Raw genomic sequence first — 22,518 nt, forward strand, 5'->3', positions numbered from 1 at the left:
GAGATGCACGGATCGCCACTCGTCTGACCTGGATCTTTGGTGGGAATTTCTATCTTGTCCCCTGTTGCTCTTTTGTTTTTGTTTTTTTCTTCCATGGGATTTAAAGGGGGAAATGTCCCAATGAAGCTGTGACCTCTTCTCCTGCTTCCCCACCAAAGACAGCCAGCAAAATTCAAGGATTCCTTCAAAGTACCCTGGAAAGATTGTCCACCTGGTCTCGTATCGGGTTTTGCCCAGTCTCTCAACACCTGGATATTTCCACCCAGGGGCTTTCTCTGCTCTTTGCGTTTCATATGAAAATAGGAGTTAAAGTTTGGGATTCTGTGAGCAGCAAAGATGCCTTTCCATCCAGTGACAGCGGCTTTAATGTACCGGGGTATTTACACCATCCCTGACATCTTCTCTGAGCAGCACGCCGTAGATATACCAGAAGATGAACTAGAAGGTAAGTAGGTCTTGCAAGAGAAACCTTGGGGGGGTTACTGTGGACTGAATGCATGCTCTGCACACCTGAGCAGGAAGCAAAGAGTGCAGAGAAGGAGACAGCAGCAGGGAAAATTAGGACCACTGAGAACAGAGAGAATGCAGAGAAAGACTAAGAGAGAAAAGCAGGACAAAAGATCGGAGAAGAGAGAAAAGTAGGAGATGGAATGACCAGAAAAGGGAAGGAGTAAAAAAATGGAGACTGCAAGGAAAGCAAAGATAGAGCAAGGAGGAGGGAAGGAAAGGGAAAGAAGTGTCCAGCAAGACCTCTCCAAACCGCCCAGAAGCATTCTGAATTTTGATTGCATTTTTGAGCTCTTTCACTGTTTCTGTGGATGTTGACGTTGCTTTGGCGATTTGGGGGGGGGGGGGGGGGGGGACCTGAGAGTCACTGAAGAGGCTCGAATTTTGTACGTGTGTGGGATTCCTGAGTCGCCTGGCAGGCAGCATGGAGGGAGGACAAGACACAGCCTATTTGCTGAGGGTACATCAAACACCTTTAGTGATGCAGGAAAAGGGGGGGGGGGGGAGGGGTTGCAGAGTCTAGGGAGACTAGAGAATCACAACTGTCAGACAACATGTGTGGTGTGGTGTGTTATACAGACGTCGAGAGACAGGAACAGGGGAAAATGTTGCCCGAGGAAGTGCATGGACCGTTCAGGTTTTTACCTGCCGTCATTTACTATGTGCAGGAGAAAAGGTTTGCAAAGGCTCAAAATAAAGGAAAGGTCTGTGGCACAAAAGATTTTTTTTTTTAAATAGGAGGAATAGAACCCCTAGGGCGAGAGGAGAGACGGAGGAGGGGGATTCTCGGGCAGCTGACTTGTATTGATGGGCTTGTGTCAGAGAATGTGTTCAGGTAAATTATTTTGACACGAACGCAGTGAGAAACAGTGAAGACGGCAAGAAATCAGGCACCGGTTTCTTTTCAGGCTGTGCCGAGAGGGAAAAACCTTTTGCAAATAGGAAGCCCCGGAGCTCCATGTGGACTGGGGAGAGGGAGGGAGAAACTGCGCTGGAGTTTCAACTTGTAAATGCCTCCTCTCCCCATCCTGCTGCAGATCTGACAGGGTCCATCCCCCAGGGGCCATCTTCCTGGGAAAGAGATCGAGGGCAGCAGGGTAGAGGGAATCACAACAGGGAACAAAGAACCTGCCCCATTGGCATTCAGCATGTGTCTCTTTAAAGAATTCAATTTGTTTCTGGCTTCTGCTGGATGCAGGAGAGACTCAGCCTCTCTCCGCTCAGCTGCCTCTGTCTCTAACAGGCAGGCAGTCAATCTATTGATCCTACCCGAGTCAGAGCAGAAGGGGTGCTGCAAGGAACCTAGAAATGGGGGGAGAAGGGGGGGGGGTGCAGAGAAATGCAATAGGAAATGAGAAAAGAGAATGCAAAAGAAGGGGAATAAGGCCTGGAAGGAATGAGGTTAATTTGCTGGTGCTGTGGGAAGGCAGAATAACAAGGCAACAGGTTTTTAAACGGGATGGACAAAAAAAAACAACAACCATGAAAGCATTGATTCCTGCACAAGTTTATTTAATTTGCGAATAAACTGCAATAAATCAATAGCCCTTGTAAATTAAAGTGATGATAATTACATTGTAATTATTCTCTGTGTGGTGCATGCCAGCTGAGAGATCAGCACACAGCTGCAACATTCAGAGCTGTAGGTCCTGTCCTCTCACTTGCTACATACTCTGGGTTTGACCTACCAGCAACTTCATCTCCTTTCCCCATTTTTATGTCTTCATCTCTTTGTCTTTCCTTTCATCTCTCTGTGCCTGTGGCTCAAGGCCTGATACAGCTTGTTTCCATCCCAGAGGTGGCTACATCTTCTATATAAAAACTTTGCACAGGGACAACTCATTGCATTTTAAAGTGAGGTTGGCTGTAGAGCTTTAAAAATACACTCAAGGTGCAAATACATACCCAAAATGATAGCAAATAACCATCACAAGACCCCTCCCAACTGCCCATTTCTGCTTCTTACTGGCCTCACTCTGAGAGCTACATTTAAGGATCAGCTAAAAGCCTTACCCACAAGATTTAGCTTGTACATATTTAGGTCAATATTCAAAAGTGGAATTAGAAAAGGTACAGAGAAGGGCAATAAAAATGATAAAGGGGATGGGACGACTTCCCTATGAGGAAAGGCTGAAATGCTTAGGGCTCTTCAGCCTGGAGAAAAGACAGTTGAGGGGAGATATGATAGAGGTATATACAATAATGAGTGGAATGGGTAGACGTGAATCACTTGTTTACTCTTTCCAAAAATACTAGGACTAGGGGGCATGCCATGAAGTACAAAGTAGTAAATTTAAACCAAATTGGAGAAAATATTTCTTCACTCAACACTGGAGTTCGTTGCCAGAGAATGTGGTAAAAGCAGTTAGCTTAGCAGGGTTTAAAAAAGATTTGGATAGCTTCCTAAAAGAAAATTCCATAAGCCATTATAACAATGGACTTGGGGGAAATCCACTGTTTATTTCTAGGATAAGCAGCAGAAAATATATTGTACTGTTTTGGGATCTTGCTGGGTACTTGTGACCTGGATTGGTCACTGTTGCAAACAGGATACTGGACTTGATGGATCATCGGTCTGTCCCAGTATGGCAACAATTATGTACTTATATACGTAAACAGGAATAGCCTAAGGGTTAGTGCAGCAGGCTTTGATCCTGGTGACCTAGGTTCGATTCCCACTGCAGCTCCTTGTGACCTTGAGCAAATCACTTAACTCTCCATTGCCCCAAGGACAAAAACTAGACTATGAGCCCTCTAGGGACAGAGAAAGTACCTACATATAATGTGTACAGTGCTGTGTACATCTGCTAGTGCTATAGAAATGATTAGTAGTAGCAGGCTGCTGCTAAATGTATCCTATATGTGGATTTTCAGCTGAACAATCTAGCTAGTGCAGTTGAAGATTCCTCTAACCACCACAGCACTATGGGCCAGGTTCAGTCAATGACACCAGAAAACATCAGCGTTCAGTTATTCTCTAAAAGTTGCTCCAGAATGAGACTAGCACCTAGCAGGGAACTGCACACCCAAATTTAGGCGTGAGGGCTTACACCAATTGAAACCTGGCACACAAGTTGGATAGGGATCCCCAGAATTCTGTAACACCACATCCATTGTAAATGCCCCTGACCCATCCACGTCCCTCCATTGGCCATGCTCAAAGAGGTTAGATTGAGAACAGGAGACGCTACGAGGCTATCTAGCCCATTATATGGGTTGAAGCCAGTAGGCGGAGCTTGCTGGCACTAGGCGGAGTCACAAGTACACCCAAAACAATAGCAAATGCTACTGAAAGCAATAGTATAAGATTATTAGAAATAACGGACTGCCGATTCAGGGTCCATCCATAAAAAGTCAAAAGTTGTTCCAGTTGGATAGGCAGCGCCTTAAAAGGTGGAGGACAAAAGATTTTTTTTAAACTTATTTGACAGCTTTTGAATTTGTTTCAAAGGTTCCCATATGTAGATATAAATATCATGAAATCAAAACTGAATATCACTAAATCAGTTTCAAAAATTATTGTAGCTGGTGCAAACAGCACCAATAAAGGCTGTATTTTATGCTCATTTTTCTACACTGTTCTATACAATACAGTAATACATGGCCAAATTTCAGTGAGGATATCCCGTTTACTGATGGGTTCATCTTAACTGTTGCTGTAATCTGCCTTGGGAAGTCTGGTGTTATAAAGATTGGAAGTAAAATTAAACTCTCCTTTCATTGGGGCACATGGAATCACATCTTCACCTCATCTCTTTTGTACAAATCGATTATTCTATTTACTACTACTACTACTTAACATTTATAAAGTGCTACCAGAGTTACGCAGCGCTGTACAGTTTAACACAGAGGACAGTCCCTGCTCGAAGGAGCATACAATCTAAAGGACAAAAACGTGCAGTCAATCAAATTGGGGCAGTCTAGATTTCTTGAATAGATGAATAATGGTTAGGTGCTGAAGGCGATGTTGAAGAGGTGGGCTTTGAGCAAGGATTTGAAGATGGGCAGGGAGGGGGCTTGGCGTATGGGCTCAGGGAGTTTATTCCAAGCATAGGGTGAGGCGAGGCAGAAAGGGCGGAGCCTGGAGTTGGTGGTGGCGGAGAAGGGTACTGAGAGGAGGGATTTGTCCTGTGAGCAGAGGTTACGGGTAGAAGCGTAAGGGGAGATGAGGGTAGAGAGGTAATGAGGGGCTGCAGATTGAGTGCATTTGTAGGTTAATAAGAGAAGCTTGAATTGTATGCGGTACCTGATCGGAAGTCAGTGAAGTGACTTTGAGCATGTTTTTTCTGGGACGAGTAGTTTTCATAAGTCAAAATAATAAAAATAAATGTTTTCTTTCATGTAGATCTCTCGTTTGTTTAAATATAACTAAATGGGCTTTAAGCCCCTAATGCAGTCCAATGGTTTTCTTATATTTTGTCCTTGTGATGACTTATACTGCACCAAAACTGGAAATACAGTGAGGCAGAATAATAGAATTCAGTAACATCTAAAACGTATTAATTAACATTATAATTGTGTTTGCATTTGGGCAATAACTGAGAAAATACTATTGAAAAATGACTCGAAGAAGAAATAAATATATATCACAGAACTGGAAAATGTTGGCACATTTAGACTGATTCTGGACTTCTGCATGAAGGTAGCTTTGCTCTCATAATTGAATATCTCTCTTTTAACTAGTAGTAATAAACAATATTGTGCATTTTTATAACATACCACTGCATTCCACAAAACAAAAGGAGCAAGTTCCCACAAACCATCTTTCTCTTTTGGTTTTAAATGCTCCTAGGTTTCAACCTAATTCATGTTTATATTTGAATCTTTTTATTAAACAAGAACATGATTTAGCACTTACAGTTCTTCATACAAGTTCCTTGCTCATCTTCCAATGTGGTATATATCATTCAGTGTAAAAAATGTAACGAAGGATGCTATATTGGAGAAACAGGCCAGATGCTTAAGACAAGATTCAATTTACATAGACATCACATGAACAATACAGCCAGTAGGGCCCCCACCCCAGTGGGACAGCACTTCACAGAACCAGGACACTGTACCAGTGATTTCACAGTGAGAATACTGAAAGGTAACTTTAAAACCATACAAGGACGTAAGACCTTTGAAGTCAGAATGATTGAATATTTTAACACCCAACAGAAAGGACTTAACAAGGATCTGGGGTTCCTAACCCATTATAAACCAAAAAGCTGTATGTCTCTGTTGATCACCCTCCCCTCACCTATCCACACCCATCCTGTTAGAATATCAATGATATGCTTTGATGTCCCCATGCATACCTCCGACCCACCCCCATCCTCCCACCCTGTCAGACTTTCATAGTAATGCTTGAATGTTTTCACTTATATACACTGTCAGCTAGCACATTTGCTTATTTCCAATCTGATGAAGAAGGGCAACCTTCGAAAGCTAATCAAGAAATGTATTAAGTTATGTCCAATAAAAAAGGTATCATCTTATTTTCTTTTCCATGTTTTATTTTGTTTGATTTCTATTGATAACCTTAAGAGTGGACTAACACGGCTACCACACTCCTCTACTTAAGTTCCTTTACAAAATTTGTCTACCCGGCTAAAGAAGTTTGCAGTTATACATTTTTTTCTCCCCCCCTCCCCTCCTCCCCCCTCCCCCCTTTTCCTTGCGCTATTTACAAGAGGTCCATGTTTAATGTGGGATATAAATGCCATAAATAAATAGATAGATAGAAGCTCTGAATGTTGAGCACCTGTTCTCATAACATGATGTCTGTTTTAGTGGCCCTTTACCGGGAGAAAAAAAAAAATCTCTGCATGTATATAACACATGCTAAGGTGTCCCCTCCAAATGACACACCGATTACGATTTATAACAAATTACTACTCTACCTATGAAAAGTTATTCCATTATTATACTTCCTCTGTGTACATCCTTATGCTGCACAAGCCGGCATGTTTGAAAATATATGTGAGATTAAATAAAAATGCTACCAACAACAAAGAACGACAACGTAGATGCAGCAGCTCATAGGGTTGCTTGCTTTGTTTTGAGTGTACGCAGAACAACTTCTGCGCCGGGAAGGGGAAACAGGGCCACTACCGTAAGTGGCTTCAACATTTTGACGTCATGCTGTCTCCTGTTCTCAATCAAACCTCCTTGGCTATGCTCCCTTTTGGGTTGCGCACAAGAAGATTTGGGCAAGGATCTTCCTAAAATTACATGTAAATCCAAAGCAGTGCCAATCAACATCAATAATTGAATGTTATTGGCTCGTTATCTAATTTATTTGCATGTGGATCTCAGGGTTGCCTGCCAATTTGGGCACCATTTATTGAATCCAGGGGTATGGGAGCAATTCTATGAGTGGGGCTTAGCTGCACTGGATCTGCATGGTTAGAGCTAAATATAGCTGGGCAAACAGATTCAGTACTAGTGCATTGGTGCATCTAACATTGTCATGGCCGCAGTTACACCAGCCGAACACCTGGCATAGCTCCAGCACACATAAGAACACGAGTAGCCATACTGGGTCAGACCAATGGTCCATCTAGCCCAGTATCCTGTTTTCCAAACAGTGGCCAAGCCAGGTCACAAGTACCTGGCAGAAACCCAAAGAGTAGCAAGATTCCATGTAGAACCCCGAAGAATAGCAAGATTCTGGAATCCTAAAGAGTAGCAAGATTCCATTCAGAATCTCAAATAGTAGCAACATTCCATGCTGCCAATCCCTTAGCAAGCAGTGGCTTTCCCTTTGTCTATATAAGAACAGGAGTAGCCATACCAGGTCAGACCAATGGTCCATCTAGCCCAGTATCCTGTTTTCCAAACAGTGGCCAAGCCAGGTCACAAAGACCTGGCAGAAACCCAAATCATGGCGACACTCCATACTACAAATTCCAGGGCAAGCAGTTGCTTCCCATGTCTGTCTCAATAGCAAACTATGGACTTTTCCTCCAGGAATTTGTCCAAACCTTTTTTTAAACCTAGATATGCTAACCGCTGTTACCACCTTCTCCGGCAAAGAGTTCCAGAACTTAACTATTCGTTGAGTGAAAAAAATATGTCCTCCTGCCTGTTTTAGAAGTATTTCCATGTAACTTCCTCGAGTGTCCCCTAGACTTTGTACTTTTGGAACAAGTAAAAAATCGATTTACTTCTACTCGTTCTACACCACTCAGGATTTTGTAGACCTCAATCATATCTCACCTCATCCGTCTCTTTTCCAAGCTGAAGAGCCCTAATCTCTTTAGCCTTTCCTACTGTTCAAGACTAGAATCTACCCGTCACTCTTCCTCCGTCACTCTGGAATTTGTTCAGAACAGTCTTACTCTAAATTCAGGTCTCTTGTGAAGGCCGAACATTCGTCTCTGATGCCAGAGACCTGATGGAGGAGCAGGTTCCTTCTCTCTCCTATTATTTTTGCTCTTCCTTTCTTAGATTTGTTTTGGTTTCTGATGTCCTTACTTTTCTGTATCTTTCTTGAAAGGTTTTGTAGTTCTTTTCCAGTTTCCTATATGTTATTTTAATTCTGAACTGCTTTGATTCTCCCTGAAAGGCGGTATATCAATTTTTAATTAAACATGACTCTGGGCACCTAAAAGCAGAAGTATAAATGCAGGAATATACTGTAAGTTGTGCACCAAAATGCATCAGTTATTTTGTAAGTTGCATGTGTAAGTGGCAGCCTTGCCCATGCTCCACCCCTTGCGGTTACTCACTGTGCCACTCATGTGCACCTTACTGAATAGCTCTTAAAGGCTTTGCTTCCACCTGTGTGTGTAAGTGTTCTGTACATTTGCGCCAGCAGAGGCACAGAAATGCAGGTGTGCAGTTATAGAGTTAAGCTCTGGAACTCTTTGCCGGAGGATGTGGTAAGAGCTGTTAGCGTATCTGGGTTTAAAAAAGGTTTGGACAAATTCCTGGAGGAAAAGTCCACAGTCTGCTATTGAGATAGACATGGGAAGCAACTGCTTGCCCTGGGATTTGTAGTGTGGAATGTTGCTATTCTTTGAGATTCTGTATGGAATCTTGCTAGTCTTTGGGGTTCTACATGGAATGTTGCTACTCTTTGAGATTCTGCATGGAATCTTGTCGCTCTTTAGGATTCCGTAATCTTGCTATTCTTTGAGGTTCTACATGGAATGTTGTCATGATTTGGGTTTCTGCCAGGAACATGTGACCTGGCTTGGCCATTGTTTGGAAAGCAGGATACTGGGCTAGATGGACCATTCGTCTGACCCAGTATGGCTAATGTTCTTATGTTCTTAGAGCTGCCCTTCATATGTATAGTGCAGGGTGGCATTAGAGTGAGGGTGGAACCAATAGCTGGCAGCACTGACTACACATGTGCAGTGCCATATGAAACTGTTTCATTGTACAGGGCAATTCTATAACAAGGCATCTACAATTAAACATCCAGAGTCTACTTCATGGGTGCCTACTCTATAAAAGACCTACTTTCTATTGGGCACCTACTTACCTTTTATAGAATACCCTACCTGGGTATTAATGCACCTGACAGTTAGATGTGACCAGTTATGCCAGTCATAGAGCTGGTGTAAGCATTAACACCTTAAGCGCAACAGGATCATGCATTACTCAGTGGCGTACCGAGGGCCTTGCGGTGGGGGCAGTCCACCCTGGGTATGCGTGGCAGGAGAGGTGCAGGGAGCTCCGCTGGTTCCCTGCTCCCTCTGCTGTTACTTCCTGTTCCGGGGCAGAGGGAACAGGGAACCAGCAGAGCCGACAGCCGTGCGGCTGCTCCCAGCACCCCAGCAGGTAGGGAGAATGCACTGGTGGGGCAGACGGTGATGTGCCGGGTGTCGTGCTGCACCTGGGGTGATGGACGATGCTGCACCCAGGGGGAGGGGTGCATAGTAGCGATCTACCCTACTACTACTACTACTATTTAGCATTTCTATAGCGCTACAAGGCATACGCAGCGCTGTACAAACATAGAAGAAAGACAGTCCCTGCTCAAAGAGCTTACAATCTAATAGACAAAAAATAAATAAAGTAAGCAAATCAAATCAATTAATGTGAACGGGAAGGAAGAGAGGAGGGTAGGTGGAGGCGAGTGGTTACAAGTGGTTACGAGTCAAAAGCAATGTTAAAGAGGTGGGTTTTCAGTCTAGATTTAAAGGTGGCCAAGGATGGGGCAAGACGTAGGGGCTCAGGAAGTTTATTCCAGGCGTAGGGTGCAGCGAGACAGAAGGCACGAAGTCTGGAGTTGGCAGTAGTGGAGAAGGGAACAGATAAGAAGGATTTATCCATGGAGCGGAGTGCACAGGAAGGGGTGTAGGGAAGGACGAGTGTGGAGAGATACTGGGGAGCAGCAGAGTGAATACATTTATAGGTTAGTAGAAGAAGTTTGAACAGGATGCGAAAACGGATAGGGAGCCAGTGAAGGGTCTTGAGGAGAGGGGTAGTATGAGTAAAGCGACCCTGGCGGAAGATGAGACGGGCAGCAGAGTTTTGAACCGACTGGAGAGGGGAGAGGTGACTAAGTGGGAGGCCAGCAAGAAGCAGATTGCAGTAGTCTAAACGAGATGTGACAAGGGTGTGGATGAGGGTTTTCGTAGAGTGCTCGGAAAGAAAGGGCGGATTTTACGGATGTTGTAAAGAAAGAAACGACAGGTCTTGGCGGTCTGCTGGATATGAGCAGAGAAGGAGAGAGAAGAGTCAAAGATGACCCCAAGGTTTCGAGCTGAGGAGACAGGGAGAATGAGAGAGCCATCAACAGAAGTAGAAAACTACCAGGTGGTAGCCGACTGAGGAACGCTACTGGCATAACTGAGGGTGTTCCATAAGTTACATCGGTCAGTTTGGGTCATGCCCATGCTCAGACATACCCAGTCACATGCATTTGGTGTGGGACACATGTATTTAGGCGTCTTCTCCAGGTCACAAGCCTAAAAGTGTGTGTCACATGCATCTGATCTGCTCCCCTCCCCTGCGGTTACTCTCTCTTCTTTTTTTATTCCCCTCAGGCAGCCTGGTATCTCTCACTGTCCAGCCCCTCCCCCCCGGCGCACTGTGAGCTTTACCTGTCTGGCTGGCAGCGTTGAAGACGCTCCTTCTGGCCGACGCAGACCTCCACCCCTCTGCCACGGCCGGCCCACCAGAAAGAGGAAGTTGTGTCAGAGGAAGCAGCCCAGCCGCAGCAGAGGGGAGGAGGCTTGTGCTGGCCAGGAGCATCTTCTATTCTGCTGGCCGGACAGGTGAGGCTCGCGCTGCACCAGGAGGGAGGGGGGAGCTTGGAAAATGAGAGATGCTGGGTCAGCAAGTTGAGTGAAGGAGGAGGAGGAGGAGAAGAAGAGATGTCTGGGGTAGGAGGCACAGCAATGGGGGGAGGAAAAGAAGAGAGAGGAAGAGATGCTGGCCACTGGGGGTGATGGAGGGAGTAGGAAGGAAGAGAAAAGAGATGGTGGTCCCTGGAGGTGGGGGTGCAGGAGGGAGGGAAAAGAAATGCTGACTGGAAGGGGGAAAAGAAGGAAGAAAAAGAAATACTGGGATAGGGATTGGGGGGCAGGAAGAAAGATGCTGGCCCCTGTGGAAGCAGGACAATGGAGAAGGAAAATAGGTGCTGGCTCCTAGTTAGATGGGGAGACAGGAGGGAAGGGAAAAGATGGAGAGATGCTGGCCCTAGAGGTAGAGGTGGGGGGGGGGGTTGAGGGAAGGGAAGAATGAGGGGAGAAGCTAACCATGGGGAGGGATAAGGACAAAGAAGGGCAATGCTGGGAATGGGGAGGGAGGAGAGAGATATGGACACAGAGGAGAGATGGTGAACAGGGCAAGAATAAGGACACAGAGAACGGAGAAGCTCAACATAGCAGAAGGATAGGGGCAGGGACACAGAGTACTGGACAGGGTGGATAGGGATGCAGAAGGAAGATAAATGATCGGCATGGAGAGTAAAGAAATGTCCTGGCAAGAGAGCTGAGAGAAGACAGAATAAAGCAGAAATCAGACAAGAAAGGTAGACTAAGAGGCATATTTTCAAAGCACTTAGCCTCCCAAAGTGCTTTGAAAATATGCCTCAAAGTAATTTTATTTTCTATTTATTGATTAGAATATGTCAGCTAGTGGAATGCACATATGCTAGAGCTGGTCTAAGACAAGGCTGGGGCCCATGAGAAAAACCTCACTCCTTGGCCTTCAGTCTCCAGCATTGTGGTGGTAAATCTCCAGCACTGGGATGGGCCACCCTTGGCGTCTCGGCATTCTGCACCCACGTGTGTGCCTCCTTGCACATATGGGCTATGCCAGTTACCCATGTGCTTAGACGGCATGGTAGTACATATGTGCTTATGTGTGTGCTACTCACCCTTGCCACATTTACACCTGGGGGCATGGAAACGTTAGGCATGTTAGAACGTGGGCTGCCAGGTGCCATTATAGAATAGCCTAGATTGGGAGGCGGGGCTGGTGTTTGGGAGGCAGGGCTAGTGCTGGGCAAGACTTCTACGGTCTGTGCCCTGAAAACGGCAGATACAAATCAAGGTAAGGTATACACAAGAAGTAGCACATATGAGTTTATCTTGTTGGGCAGACTGGATGGACCGTGCAGGTCTTTTTCTGCCGTCATCTACTATGTTACTATTCTAACCATGTATGTGTATGATGCATGCACAGCTATTAGTGTCTTGAGCCAGCTCTGGTAACTACTTTATTTGTACATTCAGTTCCATACAACAGCCCTGAATACACAGATTTTATTTTGAAACCTTTTGGCTGGTGTTGAAAAACAAAATAGACAGACTGTCGCCACTAATCATTGTTCCAATTGTTTTCATGGATTTTGTTCTCTATCCAGAGCTTTCCGATAGTAATAACCTTAGGCCAGGGCTTCTCAACCCAGTCCTCCAGACACAGCGAGCCAGTCAGGTTTTCAGGATACCCACAATGGAAATGCATGAGATAGATTTGCATACAATGGAGGTAGGGCATGTAAATCCATCTCATGCATATTCATCGTGGGTATCCTGAAAACCTGACTGGCTGGGTGTGTCCCGAGGATTGGGTACAGAACCCCTGCCTTAGGCAAAAGAGGGGAAATTTCAAAAGTCTGCAGACCTACGTCCTTACCGCTCATTCTGTAGAATGCATTAAAAGTTAGGTGCCAAACGGCAGTTAAGCAGCAAAACAGTGGTGAAATGGCGGCTAGGTGCTTAAGGGGGCCCTTTTACTAAGCAGCGTGAGGCGCCTACATGCGCCCAACATGCACCAATTTGGAATTACAGCACGGCTACCGCGTGGCCCTTGCGGTAGTTTCATTTTTGACTCGCGCCTGCTACGCGCATCCGAAAAATAATTTTTTATTTTTGGACTCACGTCAGTTACGTGCGTCAAGTGGCATTCCACACGCGTAGGTCATTACCGCCCTGTTAACGCGTGAGACCTTACCACTAAGTCAATGGCTGGCGGTAAAGTCTCAGACCCAAAATGGATGTGCGACAATTTTGATTTTGCCGCACGTCCATTTTTGGCAAAAAAAATTTTTTAAGGCATTTTTTTACAGGCACACTGAAAAATGGATGTATGCACGCCCAAAACCCGCGCCTACGCTACCGCTGGCCATTTTTCAGGGCACCTTAGTAAAAGGACCCCTAAGTGAATATAGGCAGTTGCCTAGAATTTGGCTTCTATGCATTCTAGTGTGCAGTTGCAGTGGGAGGGTTGACCTGGGTGGGGGCACGTCTATTTTCTTATCTCATCAGTTTCCTTTTTCCTATTAGAATTGACAATTCCCTTGAAGGCTTGTTTTTGTAATTGATCCTTGTAACATCTGTAAGGCACGGACAATATGCCGATCCTATTTGTTTGACGTTCTGTATGTGCACACATTTTTCCTGTTTTTTATAGTTTTATTATTATTTTATTAATCATATACATATTTATATTCATATCTTTACACATAGCAATGTTTGATTTATCAGTATTTTGACCTCCATGTTTTCATTTCCCTTTCCTTCTATTTTTACCATTCACATATACATATAGTTGAGTTTTCAATTCATGTAGGTATTCGATTTTGACCTTTATGGATTTTTGTTACATATGTTTGTATTTTTTATGTTTAGACCTCCTGACGCAGGTGGTTTTGCCGAAACATGGACTGTGTCGGGTCTGCTCAATAAACTTCTGAGTTGTCGTCCTAAACTTGAAGGCTCTTTGTACTTTTATGTTTGGTCAGTTAGACGCCTAGTTGCTGCATTTAGGCCTGCTGTGCCGTAGAACAAGTGTAAGTAGTGGCACCAAGCTTTAGATGTGAATTGCTGACTTATGCTAATCTTTCAGAACTCATTAGGCACACAAATTTGCCATTACTAGCTTAGCGCCCAGATTTTGGATGCCTGACTCTTATCGCCCTTTACAAAATTACATAGAAACATGACGGCAGATAAAGGCCATATGACCCATCCAGTCTGCCCATCCTCTGTAACCCCTAATTCTTCCAGTTCCTAAGCAATCCCACATGCGTATCCCATGCCTTTTTAAATTCTGGAACAGTCCTAGACTCCACCGCCTCCACCGGGAGGCCATTCCACGCCTCCACCTCCCTTTCTGTGAAATAATACTTCCTTAGGTTACTCCTAAGCCTATTCCCATTATGACATCACAATATGAGCTCTGGTTACCAGAGACTGAAACACACTAAGGGGGGAATAGCCAAGAATAGGACAATTGAGCCATTGTGACATCACTGATGAGGTTGGCTCTTAGGCATTGGTGGAATAGAAACATAGAAATATGACGGCAGATAAAGGCCATATGACCCATCCAGTCTGCCCATCCTCTGTAACCCCTAATTCTTCCTGTTCCTAAACGATCCCACATGCTTATCCCATGCCTTTTAAAATTCTGGAACAGTCCTAGACTCCACCACCTCCACCGGGAGACCATTCCACGCCTCCACCACCCTTTTTGTGAAATAATACTTCCTTAGGTTACTCCTAAGCCTCTTCCCTCTTAACTTTGTCATATGCCCCCTCATTCCAGAGCTCTCCTTCATTTGAAAAAGGCTCTCTTCCTGTACATAAATGCCCTTGAGATATTTAAACATTTCTATCATGTCTCCTCTCTCCCTCCTCTCTTCCAGCGTATACATGTTGAGGTTCATAAGCCTGTCCCTATAATTTTTGCATTCAAGACCGCTTACTAATTTCGTAGCCACCCTCTGGACCAACTCCATCCTGTTTATATCTTTCCGTAGGTGCAGTCTCCAGAACTGCAAGCAGTACTCCAAATTGTCTCCTATATTACCACGGGGACCGTTTGGAAGAAAAACTCAGGTTGTTTCTAATTTAGCTCTGTTTTATTTATTTAATTTATTTATTTGTTACATTTGTATCCCACATTTTCCCATCTATTTGCAGGCTCAATGTGACTTACATAGTACAGTAGAGGCGATTGCCAATACCGGTATGAACAAATACAAAGTGAGGTTATGACAAAGTAATGATCAGGTGTGATACACACATTGGGGGTCATAAGGGGAAGAGTTAGGTTGTGTCCAGTACGAACTTTTATATTGTTGTGTTGCGGGGTTAAGGCATTTAGGTTGGAACGTTGAGGTATGCCTTTTCGAACAGGTTAGTCTTTAGGATTTTCTGGAAGTTTAGGTGGTCATATGTTGTTTTCACGGCGATTGGTAGTGCATTCCCTAGTTGCGTGCTTGTATAAGAGAAAATGAATGCATAGGTTGATTTGTATTTGAGTCCTTTGCAGCTTGGGTGGTGGAGATTTAGGTATGTTCATGTTGATCTTGTTGTGTTTCTGGTTGGTAGGTCTATGAGGTCTGTCATGTATCCCAGTCATTGCCATAGATGATTTTATGAACCAGGGTGCAGATTTTGAACGCAATACGTTCTTTAATTGGGAGCCAGTGTAATTTTTCTCATAGAGGTTTGGCGCTTTCAAATCTTGTTTTTCTGAATATAAGCCTGGCTGCTGTGTTTTGAGCAGTTTGGAGTTTCTTGATGATTTGTTCTTTACATCCCGCATAGATTCCATTACAGTAATCTAGATGGCTTAGTACCATGGATTGTACCAAACTGCGAAATATTTCTCTCGGGGAAAAAAAGTTTCACTCGTTTGCGCTTCCACATTGAGTGAAACATTTTCTTTGTTGTAGCCTTCACTTGACTTTCTAATGTGAGATTTCGGTTGATTGTAACTCCGAGAATTTTCAGGTTGTCTGAGATAGGGAGGGGGTAATCTGGGGTGGTTATGTTGGTGGGTTTGCTTGTGTTATATTGAGATGAGAGGATGAGACAGTGTGTTTTCTCTGCGTTAAGTTTCAGCTGAAATGCATTCATCCATGAGTTCATGAGTTTGATTTCTTTGGTGATTTCTGTTAGATCCTTTTTGTAGGGGATGTACAATGTGACGTCGTCAGCGTATATGAAAGGGTTAAGGCCTTGGTTGGATAAGGACTTGGCTAGTGGGGTCATCATTAGGTTGAATAGGAGCGATGATAGTGGCGATCCTTGAGGTATTCCACAGTCTGCTTTCCATGGTGATGATATGGTCGATTTCAATTTCACTTGGTATGTTCTAGTCGTTAGGAAGCCCTTGATCCAGTTAAGTACACTTCCACCAATCCCGAAGTATTCTAGGATGTTTAGTAGTATATTATGGTTCACCATATGGAACGCACTAGACATGTCGAATTGTAGGAGAAGTACACTTTTGCCTGTTGCAATTTCTTGTTTGAATTTGGCTGAGGGGGTAATTAGTACTGTTTCGGTGCTGTGGTTAGAGCAGAATCCTGATTGTGATTTGTGTAGTATTGTGAATTTGTTTATGTAGTCAGTGAGTTGTTTGGTTATCACACTTTCCATCAGTTTGACAACCAGTGGGATTGAAGCTACTGGACGGTAGTTGGTGATATCGTCTGGTTTTTTTTCTTGGTATCTTTGGTATTGGGGTGAGTAGGATATTGCTGTTTTCCTTAGGGAAGAGACCATGTTGAAGCATGTAGTTTAAGTGGGATGTGAGGTCTGCTATGAAGCGGTGGGGAGCGGATTTTAATAGGTAACTGGGGCAGGTATCCAATTTACAGTGAGACTTAGAGAACCTATTAAGTGCTTGGTTGACTGTTTTAGCAGTGAGGGGAGCGAAGCTTGTCCAGAGTCTGTCTGCTGGGTATTCACCGGGGGTTGGGTCCAGACACTCGATGAAGTTTTCGATACCAGTGATGGTTTGAGGTAGCGTGTTGCGTAGGTTTACTATTTTTTTCATTGAAGTATTCGGCAAGTTAGTCTGCAGGTGGTATGCCTATGTTGGTTGTGGTGACCAAGGTGATGTCTAGTAGTTTGTTCACGAGTTGGCATAATTTTTTTCGTGTTTTTGTAGTCAGGCCCTATTTTGGTTTTGTAGTATAGCCTTTTGGCTTGTCTTGTTGCGTATTTGTATTTTCTTTGAGTTTGTTTCCATGCATTGAGTGTTTGTGAATCTTTTGCTTTATTCCATGCTCGTTCGAGTTTCCTGGATTGTGTTTTTAGTTTTTTCAGTTCTTCATTGTACCATGGTATTGAGTTATGCCTACGTGACGTTCTTGTTTGTAAGGGTGCTATTTCGTCTAGTATGTTTTTACATCTTATATCCCAGTCTGAGAGGTAGTGTATAGAGTCCGTTTGTGCTGTCCATTCATTATTGTATATATGTTGCCAGAATGTTTTCAAATCTATTTGGCCTCTTGTGCTATAGGTTGTGCGTTCTTGTGTACGGTGTGAACACTTTTTCTGCCAAAGTAGGGATAGGTTTAGTTTGTAGTGGTCTGATCAAGGTGTGTTTGTCCATTTAATATCTGATATTATTAGGTTCTGGTATGAGGACAGTTTGTGAGAGATAAGGTCAAGTGTGTGCCCTTTGACATGGGTTACCTGAGTGTATGGCCACTTGAGGTCCCATGAATGGAGGAATTCCTTGCATTCACTTGCGTTAGTAGAGTTTGGGTCTTCTAGGTGGAGGTTGATATCTCCCAGTACTAGTATGTTGGGGTGGGTAACACAGCTGCATGATATGAAGTCCATGAAGTGTGATTGGAATTCGTTCCAGTTACCTGGTGGTCTGTAAAACAAGACACAATTTAGGTGGTCCTGCAGGGTAGTGTGGTTGATTCTAATGGAGGGGATTTCAAGTTGCAGTGATATAGACTCAGCAGTGGTTACAGTAGTGAAGTGTGATCGGTGGATCAGTGCTATGCCTCCGCCTCTCTTTTCCTTTCTGGTCCAGTGAGTGATTTTGTAACCCGGAGGGGCAAAGGTCTAGGATTATAGGGTCCTTTTGGTCGTGGATCCAGGTTTCATTGATGAACAGCAGGTCGAGGTTTTCTGACTTAATCCAATCTGTTGTTATTGTTGTTTTATTTACTACTGATCTGGCATTGATGTAGCCCACTTGAATTTTTTGGTAGGGGTCATCTATCTTCGGAGTTATGTGGATTTTTGTCTGTTGTTGATTTTTTTGTTGGTGTGGGTTTGCTATGACCTTTCTTTTCCTTGTGTTGAGATTGTCCGCAAGTAGGTGTTCCTCCTTTGTTTTGGTGGTAGTCTGTTTGGTGAGGTGTGGTGGTCAGACTTTGGTGGTTATGTAGTATGGGCATGATGTTGTATTCAGTGAGTGTGATGGTTAGTGTTAGGTGAATCAAGGATAAAGAGTAGATTGTTAGGATTAGTTTACCGGTGTTCATTTTGCAAATGCTACCATTTCTATATATAGAGCGTCACCACTTGTCACCTTAGTTTAAAAGATGGAATGGCCTAAACAGTTTTCCAATGTGTAAATCCAGTCACCCCCCACCCCAACCCATGACAGCTGCAGAAAGGCACTCGCTAGCCTAAGAAGGGGAAAGGGGGGAAAGGCAATGGGGCTTGATATACTGCCTTTCTGTGGTTTTTGTAACTACATTCAAAGTGGTTTACATAGTATATTCAGGTACTTATTTTGTACCAGGGGCAATGGAAGGTCAAGTGACTTGCCCAGAGTCACAAGGAGCTGCAGTGGGAATCGAACCCAGTTCCTCAGGATCAGAGTCCGCTGCACTACTCAGCTTCAGGTCATGAACAACAGGGAGCCCTACGGCTCTCATTCTTTTCCCAGCAGGAGCTCAAGGTCCTTATGAGCTACAGACATTACCTTGCTTCTATTCAGGGGCGTAGCCAGACAACAGATTTTGGTAAGAAGTGGGTGGGCACCAATTGTTCTCCCCCGCCCCCCCCAACCACCACCCAAAAAATATCTCAGCTGGTGGGAAAACGCTTCTTTCCACCTTGGCAGTCTGCAGCAGGCATGCGCTGAGAACTGAACATGCACAGGTGCCGGTATCATGGAGAATAGCGTTTTCGTTACCATCTGGAGGAAGCCTTCAGCTGGCCGAGCTTGGGATCCCACAGCTACCACCAAACATGTGCTACTGTTGGGTGGGCATGATCCCTAAGTTGGTGGGCCCTGGCCCACCCAGGCCCACCTGTAGCTACGCCACTGCTTCTATTGGCGTAGTTTGCCTGTTCACGTTGGGAGGGGGGGGGGGTGAAGGCTAAGGAAGTCATATTGGCAGCAGGGACAGGGGGATCAACTCAGTATTAATACTGCAAAATTTGGGAGCATTGCCCCCCCCCCCAAGCCCACTCCAAACTATACCTGTGACTCTATCTGTCAGTAGTCTTGGAGATCAACTTGTCAGTGCTATACTGGAACCAGTCAGATGCACTCATGAGGCCAGTTGCCAGTCCAACAGTCCCTGGGGCAAATCCCCACCTCTACCATCTAAATCTATCCTTTCCCCCTCTCCCCACCCCAGACCCATAACCATGAAACAAGAGGCGGAAACTCCTGTTCTCTACATCTGCCTGATCCATTGATCTAAATGAATAGAACAAATTGTAAACAGATAAACAAAATGTGGCTCAATCAATGTTAAGATTAGCAAAAATCAAAGGGGCAGTTAATTCCCTCTGACTCTTGCATACTCTGTATGCAAATCTCTGCCTTCTGATTGCTTTAGTTCAGTATCTCACTGGACATCCTACAGTCCCAGAGAAAATACTGCTAGCAAGGTAAAAGAATGGGGGGTGGGGTGGGGTGGGGTGGGGAATTAGGGAACTAAAGCCAGTGCCTGATGAACTTTTACTTGCAGTATCCCATAAATGGCAAAATGTGGATTAGGGAACTGACGGACTTTTACGGTCTGTGTCCTGCAAATGGCAAAAGACAGGTGAAGATTGAGTGTGTGTTACTTTATTATCATATGCTAGGAGTGAGGGCACTGTGCATATGGAGGAGTAGCCTAGTGGTTAGTGCAACTGACTTTGATCCTGGGGAACTGAGTTCAATTCCCACTGCAACTCCTTGTGACTCTGGGCAAGTCACTTAACTCTCCATTGCCCCTGGTACAAAATAAGTACCTGAATATATGTAAACCGCTTTGAATGTAGTTGCAAAATACCACAGAAAGGCAGTATATCAAGTCCCATTTCCCTTCCCCCCTTCCCTCAAGGGAGAGGGGAAAACATCTTTATGTTGAGCTTAGCAAGTTAAATACTGTTAGCAGAACGTTTGGTTATAAAATATTGTCATAGTAACATAGTAAATGATGGCAGATAAAGACCTGTACGGTCCATCCAGTCTGCCCAACAAGATAAACTCATTTACATGGTATGTGATACTTCATATGTATACCTGAGTTTGATTTGTCCTTGCCATTCTCAGGGCACAGACCGTAGAAGTCTGCCCAGCAATGTTCTTGTACTAAAAGTTCTGAAGATTCTGGAATCCTAAAGAGTAACAAGATTCTGGAATCTCAATTAGTAGCAACATTCCATGTAGAACCCTAAAGAGTAACGTGAGTAACATAGTAAATGACAGCAGATAAAGACCATCCAGTCTGCCCAACAAGATAAACTCATCTTAGATGGTATGTGATACCCGAGTTTGATTTGTCCCTGCCATTCTCAGGGCACAGACCGTAGAAGTCTGCCCAGCACTGTTCTTGCACTAAAAGTTCTGAAGCTAGTGTCGAAGCCCCTTAAAATTTACACTCCAGCCCATCCATATTTATTCAGTTACGATCAGGGCGTAGACCATAGAAGTCTGCCCAGCGCCGGTTTCGCTTCCCAATTACCGGCGTCGCCACCCAATCTCCGCTAAGATTCCATAGATCCATTACTTCTAAACAGGATTCCTTTATGTTTATCCCACGCATGTTTGAATTCCTTTACCGTTTTCATCTCCAAACATGCATGTCATGTCCCAAGACTCCATCATATTTAATTACCTATATGTGGTTGGCATGATGGCAAATTGCCAACCAGTGTTTAAGCATGAATGACTAAACTCTGCGCAGAGTGGTACAAATGTATTTGATTCCACTGGAAAATGTACCCAGCAATACTGCCTGTGGCATGAAAGCACTGATAAATGAAGATTTCTTGTACTCTCATTCTCTTCCCCCCTCCCCCACCCCACCTTTCCCATTGAGACTGTAATTAGAATGCTTTTATTTTTCACTTATATATTATGAGATTGTCATCTTTTGCCCACTATCCATAACTGAGGAAGAAGGTTCTGTCCTTCGAAAGCTAGTCAGAAAAATGTATTATGTTTGTCCAGTAAAACGAGGTATCATCTTATTTTCCTTATTATATTTGATTTTTTTATTATTATTTGTACACTAAAAGAACCCTTAATTAGCTCTAAAATGAACACCAAAATTTACAATTCATAAACACCTAAGAATAGAAGCCCTAATTGTATTATACTATTATATTAATCTCCCTGATTAATAGGTATGAATAACTCTTATTGTGCTGCAGGCAGCAGTACAATTTGAAACATACTGTTTTTTAATTTGTTTAAACTTACTACCAGTTAGCTTTATGAAGTGTCCTCTAGTCCTAGAATTGAGAGGATAAATAACCATCCCATGTTTACCTGTTCCACTCCACTCATGATTTATAGGCATCTGTCAAATCCCCTCTCAGTGGTCTCTTCTCCAAGCTGTCTTGCATTTCTTCCTAGAAAAACCATGCCATCCGCTTCTCTGTCCCATTTCTAATTCTACTATATCCTTTTGAGAGGAGCTGACCAAAAATACACATAATACCCAAGGTGTGGTTGCACTATGGACCTACACAGAGTCATTGTGACTTTCTGTTTTATTCTCCACTCAATCCCTTTCTCCATAATTCTTAACGTGCTTTTTTTGACCATTGCTATAGCACACAGAATAGACACAAATCACTGTTCAAATAAATCTTTTTGCTGATTTTGGATCTGCCTAATCCCACACCACCATACATCACGAAAAGGCCATAAATGGAAAACAATAATATTAACCTCTCTCACAATATGCTAATATATCAACCTAAGCGTTTATTGTACTTCTGCGTTATGTACTAGACTTCTACAAATCTAAATTTTGTAACCGCGTTTTTAGCAATATGTAAGCCACATTGAACCTGCCATACGGTGGGAAAATGTGGGATACAAATGCAATAAATACATAAATATAGAAAATGTTATTACAGAAACTATAGTCTAGAGAGAATCCACAAGCAGTGGAGAACTCAAAAGATCCCACGGGGCGTGAAGCAAAAAATAAAAAAGGTGGGAGAATAAGCCAGGCTATCCAAAGTAGGAACCAAATTTAAAAAAAAAAAACAAAATTTATTAATCTTTAAACAAATAATGATAAAACGGTAATACATTAAAATTGACTCGACACAACGTTGTGTTTCGGCCAAAAGGCCTACATCAGGAGTCTATAAACATAAACAAAAAATAATGAATGGATAATGATAAACAAACAATTGGTAAATATATCAAAAAATAATAAAAAAAATTAATAATAATAATGCTGAAAGAGGAACATATATAGATTATATAAAAAAAAATATATATACATGTATTTGTATGTGTGATAATAATAATATTATGCAAATAAAATACTACTGAATGAGGAACACATATAGATTATCTTAAAGACATATCGATACGAAGAATAGAGTC

General features: G+C 43.4%; 1 protein-coding gene across 1 annotated transcript in view; it reads left to right on the forward strand.

The window, feature by feature from the left end:
* Positions 1–336: 336 nt before the first annotated feature.
* Positions 337–22,518, forward strand: part of LOC115479895 (calcium-binding protein 7) — a 189,943-nt gene continuing 167,761 nt past the window's right edge. Inside the window, exon 1 of the mRNA XM_030218205.1 lies at positions 337–445. Within this exon, the coding sequence (XP_030074065.1) occupies positions 337–445 (109 nt within the window). The remainder of the gene's footprint in view (positions 446–22,518) is intronic.

The sequence above is a fragment of the Microcaecilia unicolor genome, chromosome 11 (genome assembly GCF_901765095.1).
Source record: "Microcaecilia unicolor chromosome 11, aMicUni1.1, whole genome shotgun sequence".
In the NCBI taxonomy this organism is placed as follows: Eukaryota; Metazoa; Chordata; class Amphibia; order Gymnophiona; family Siphonopidae; genus Microcaecilia; species Microcaecilia unicolor.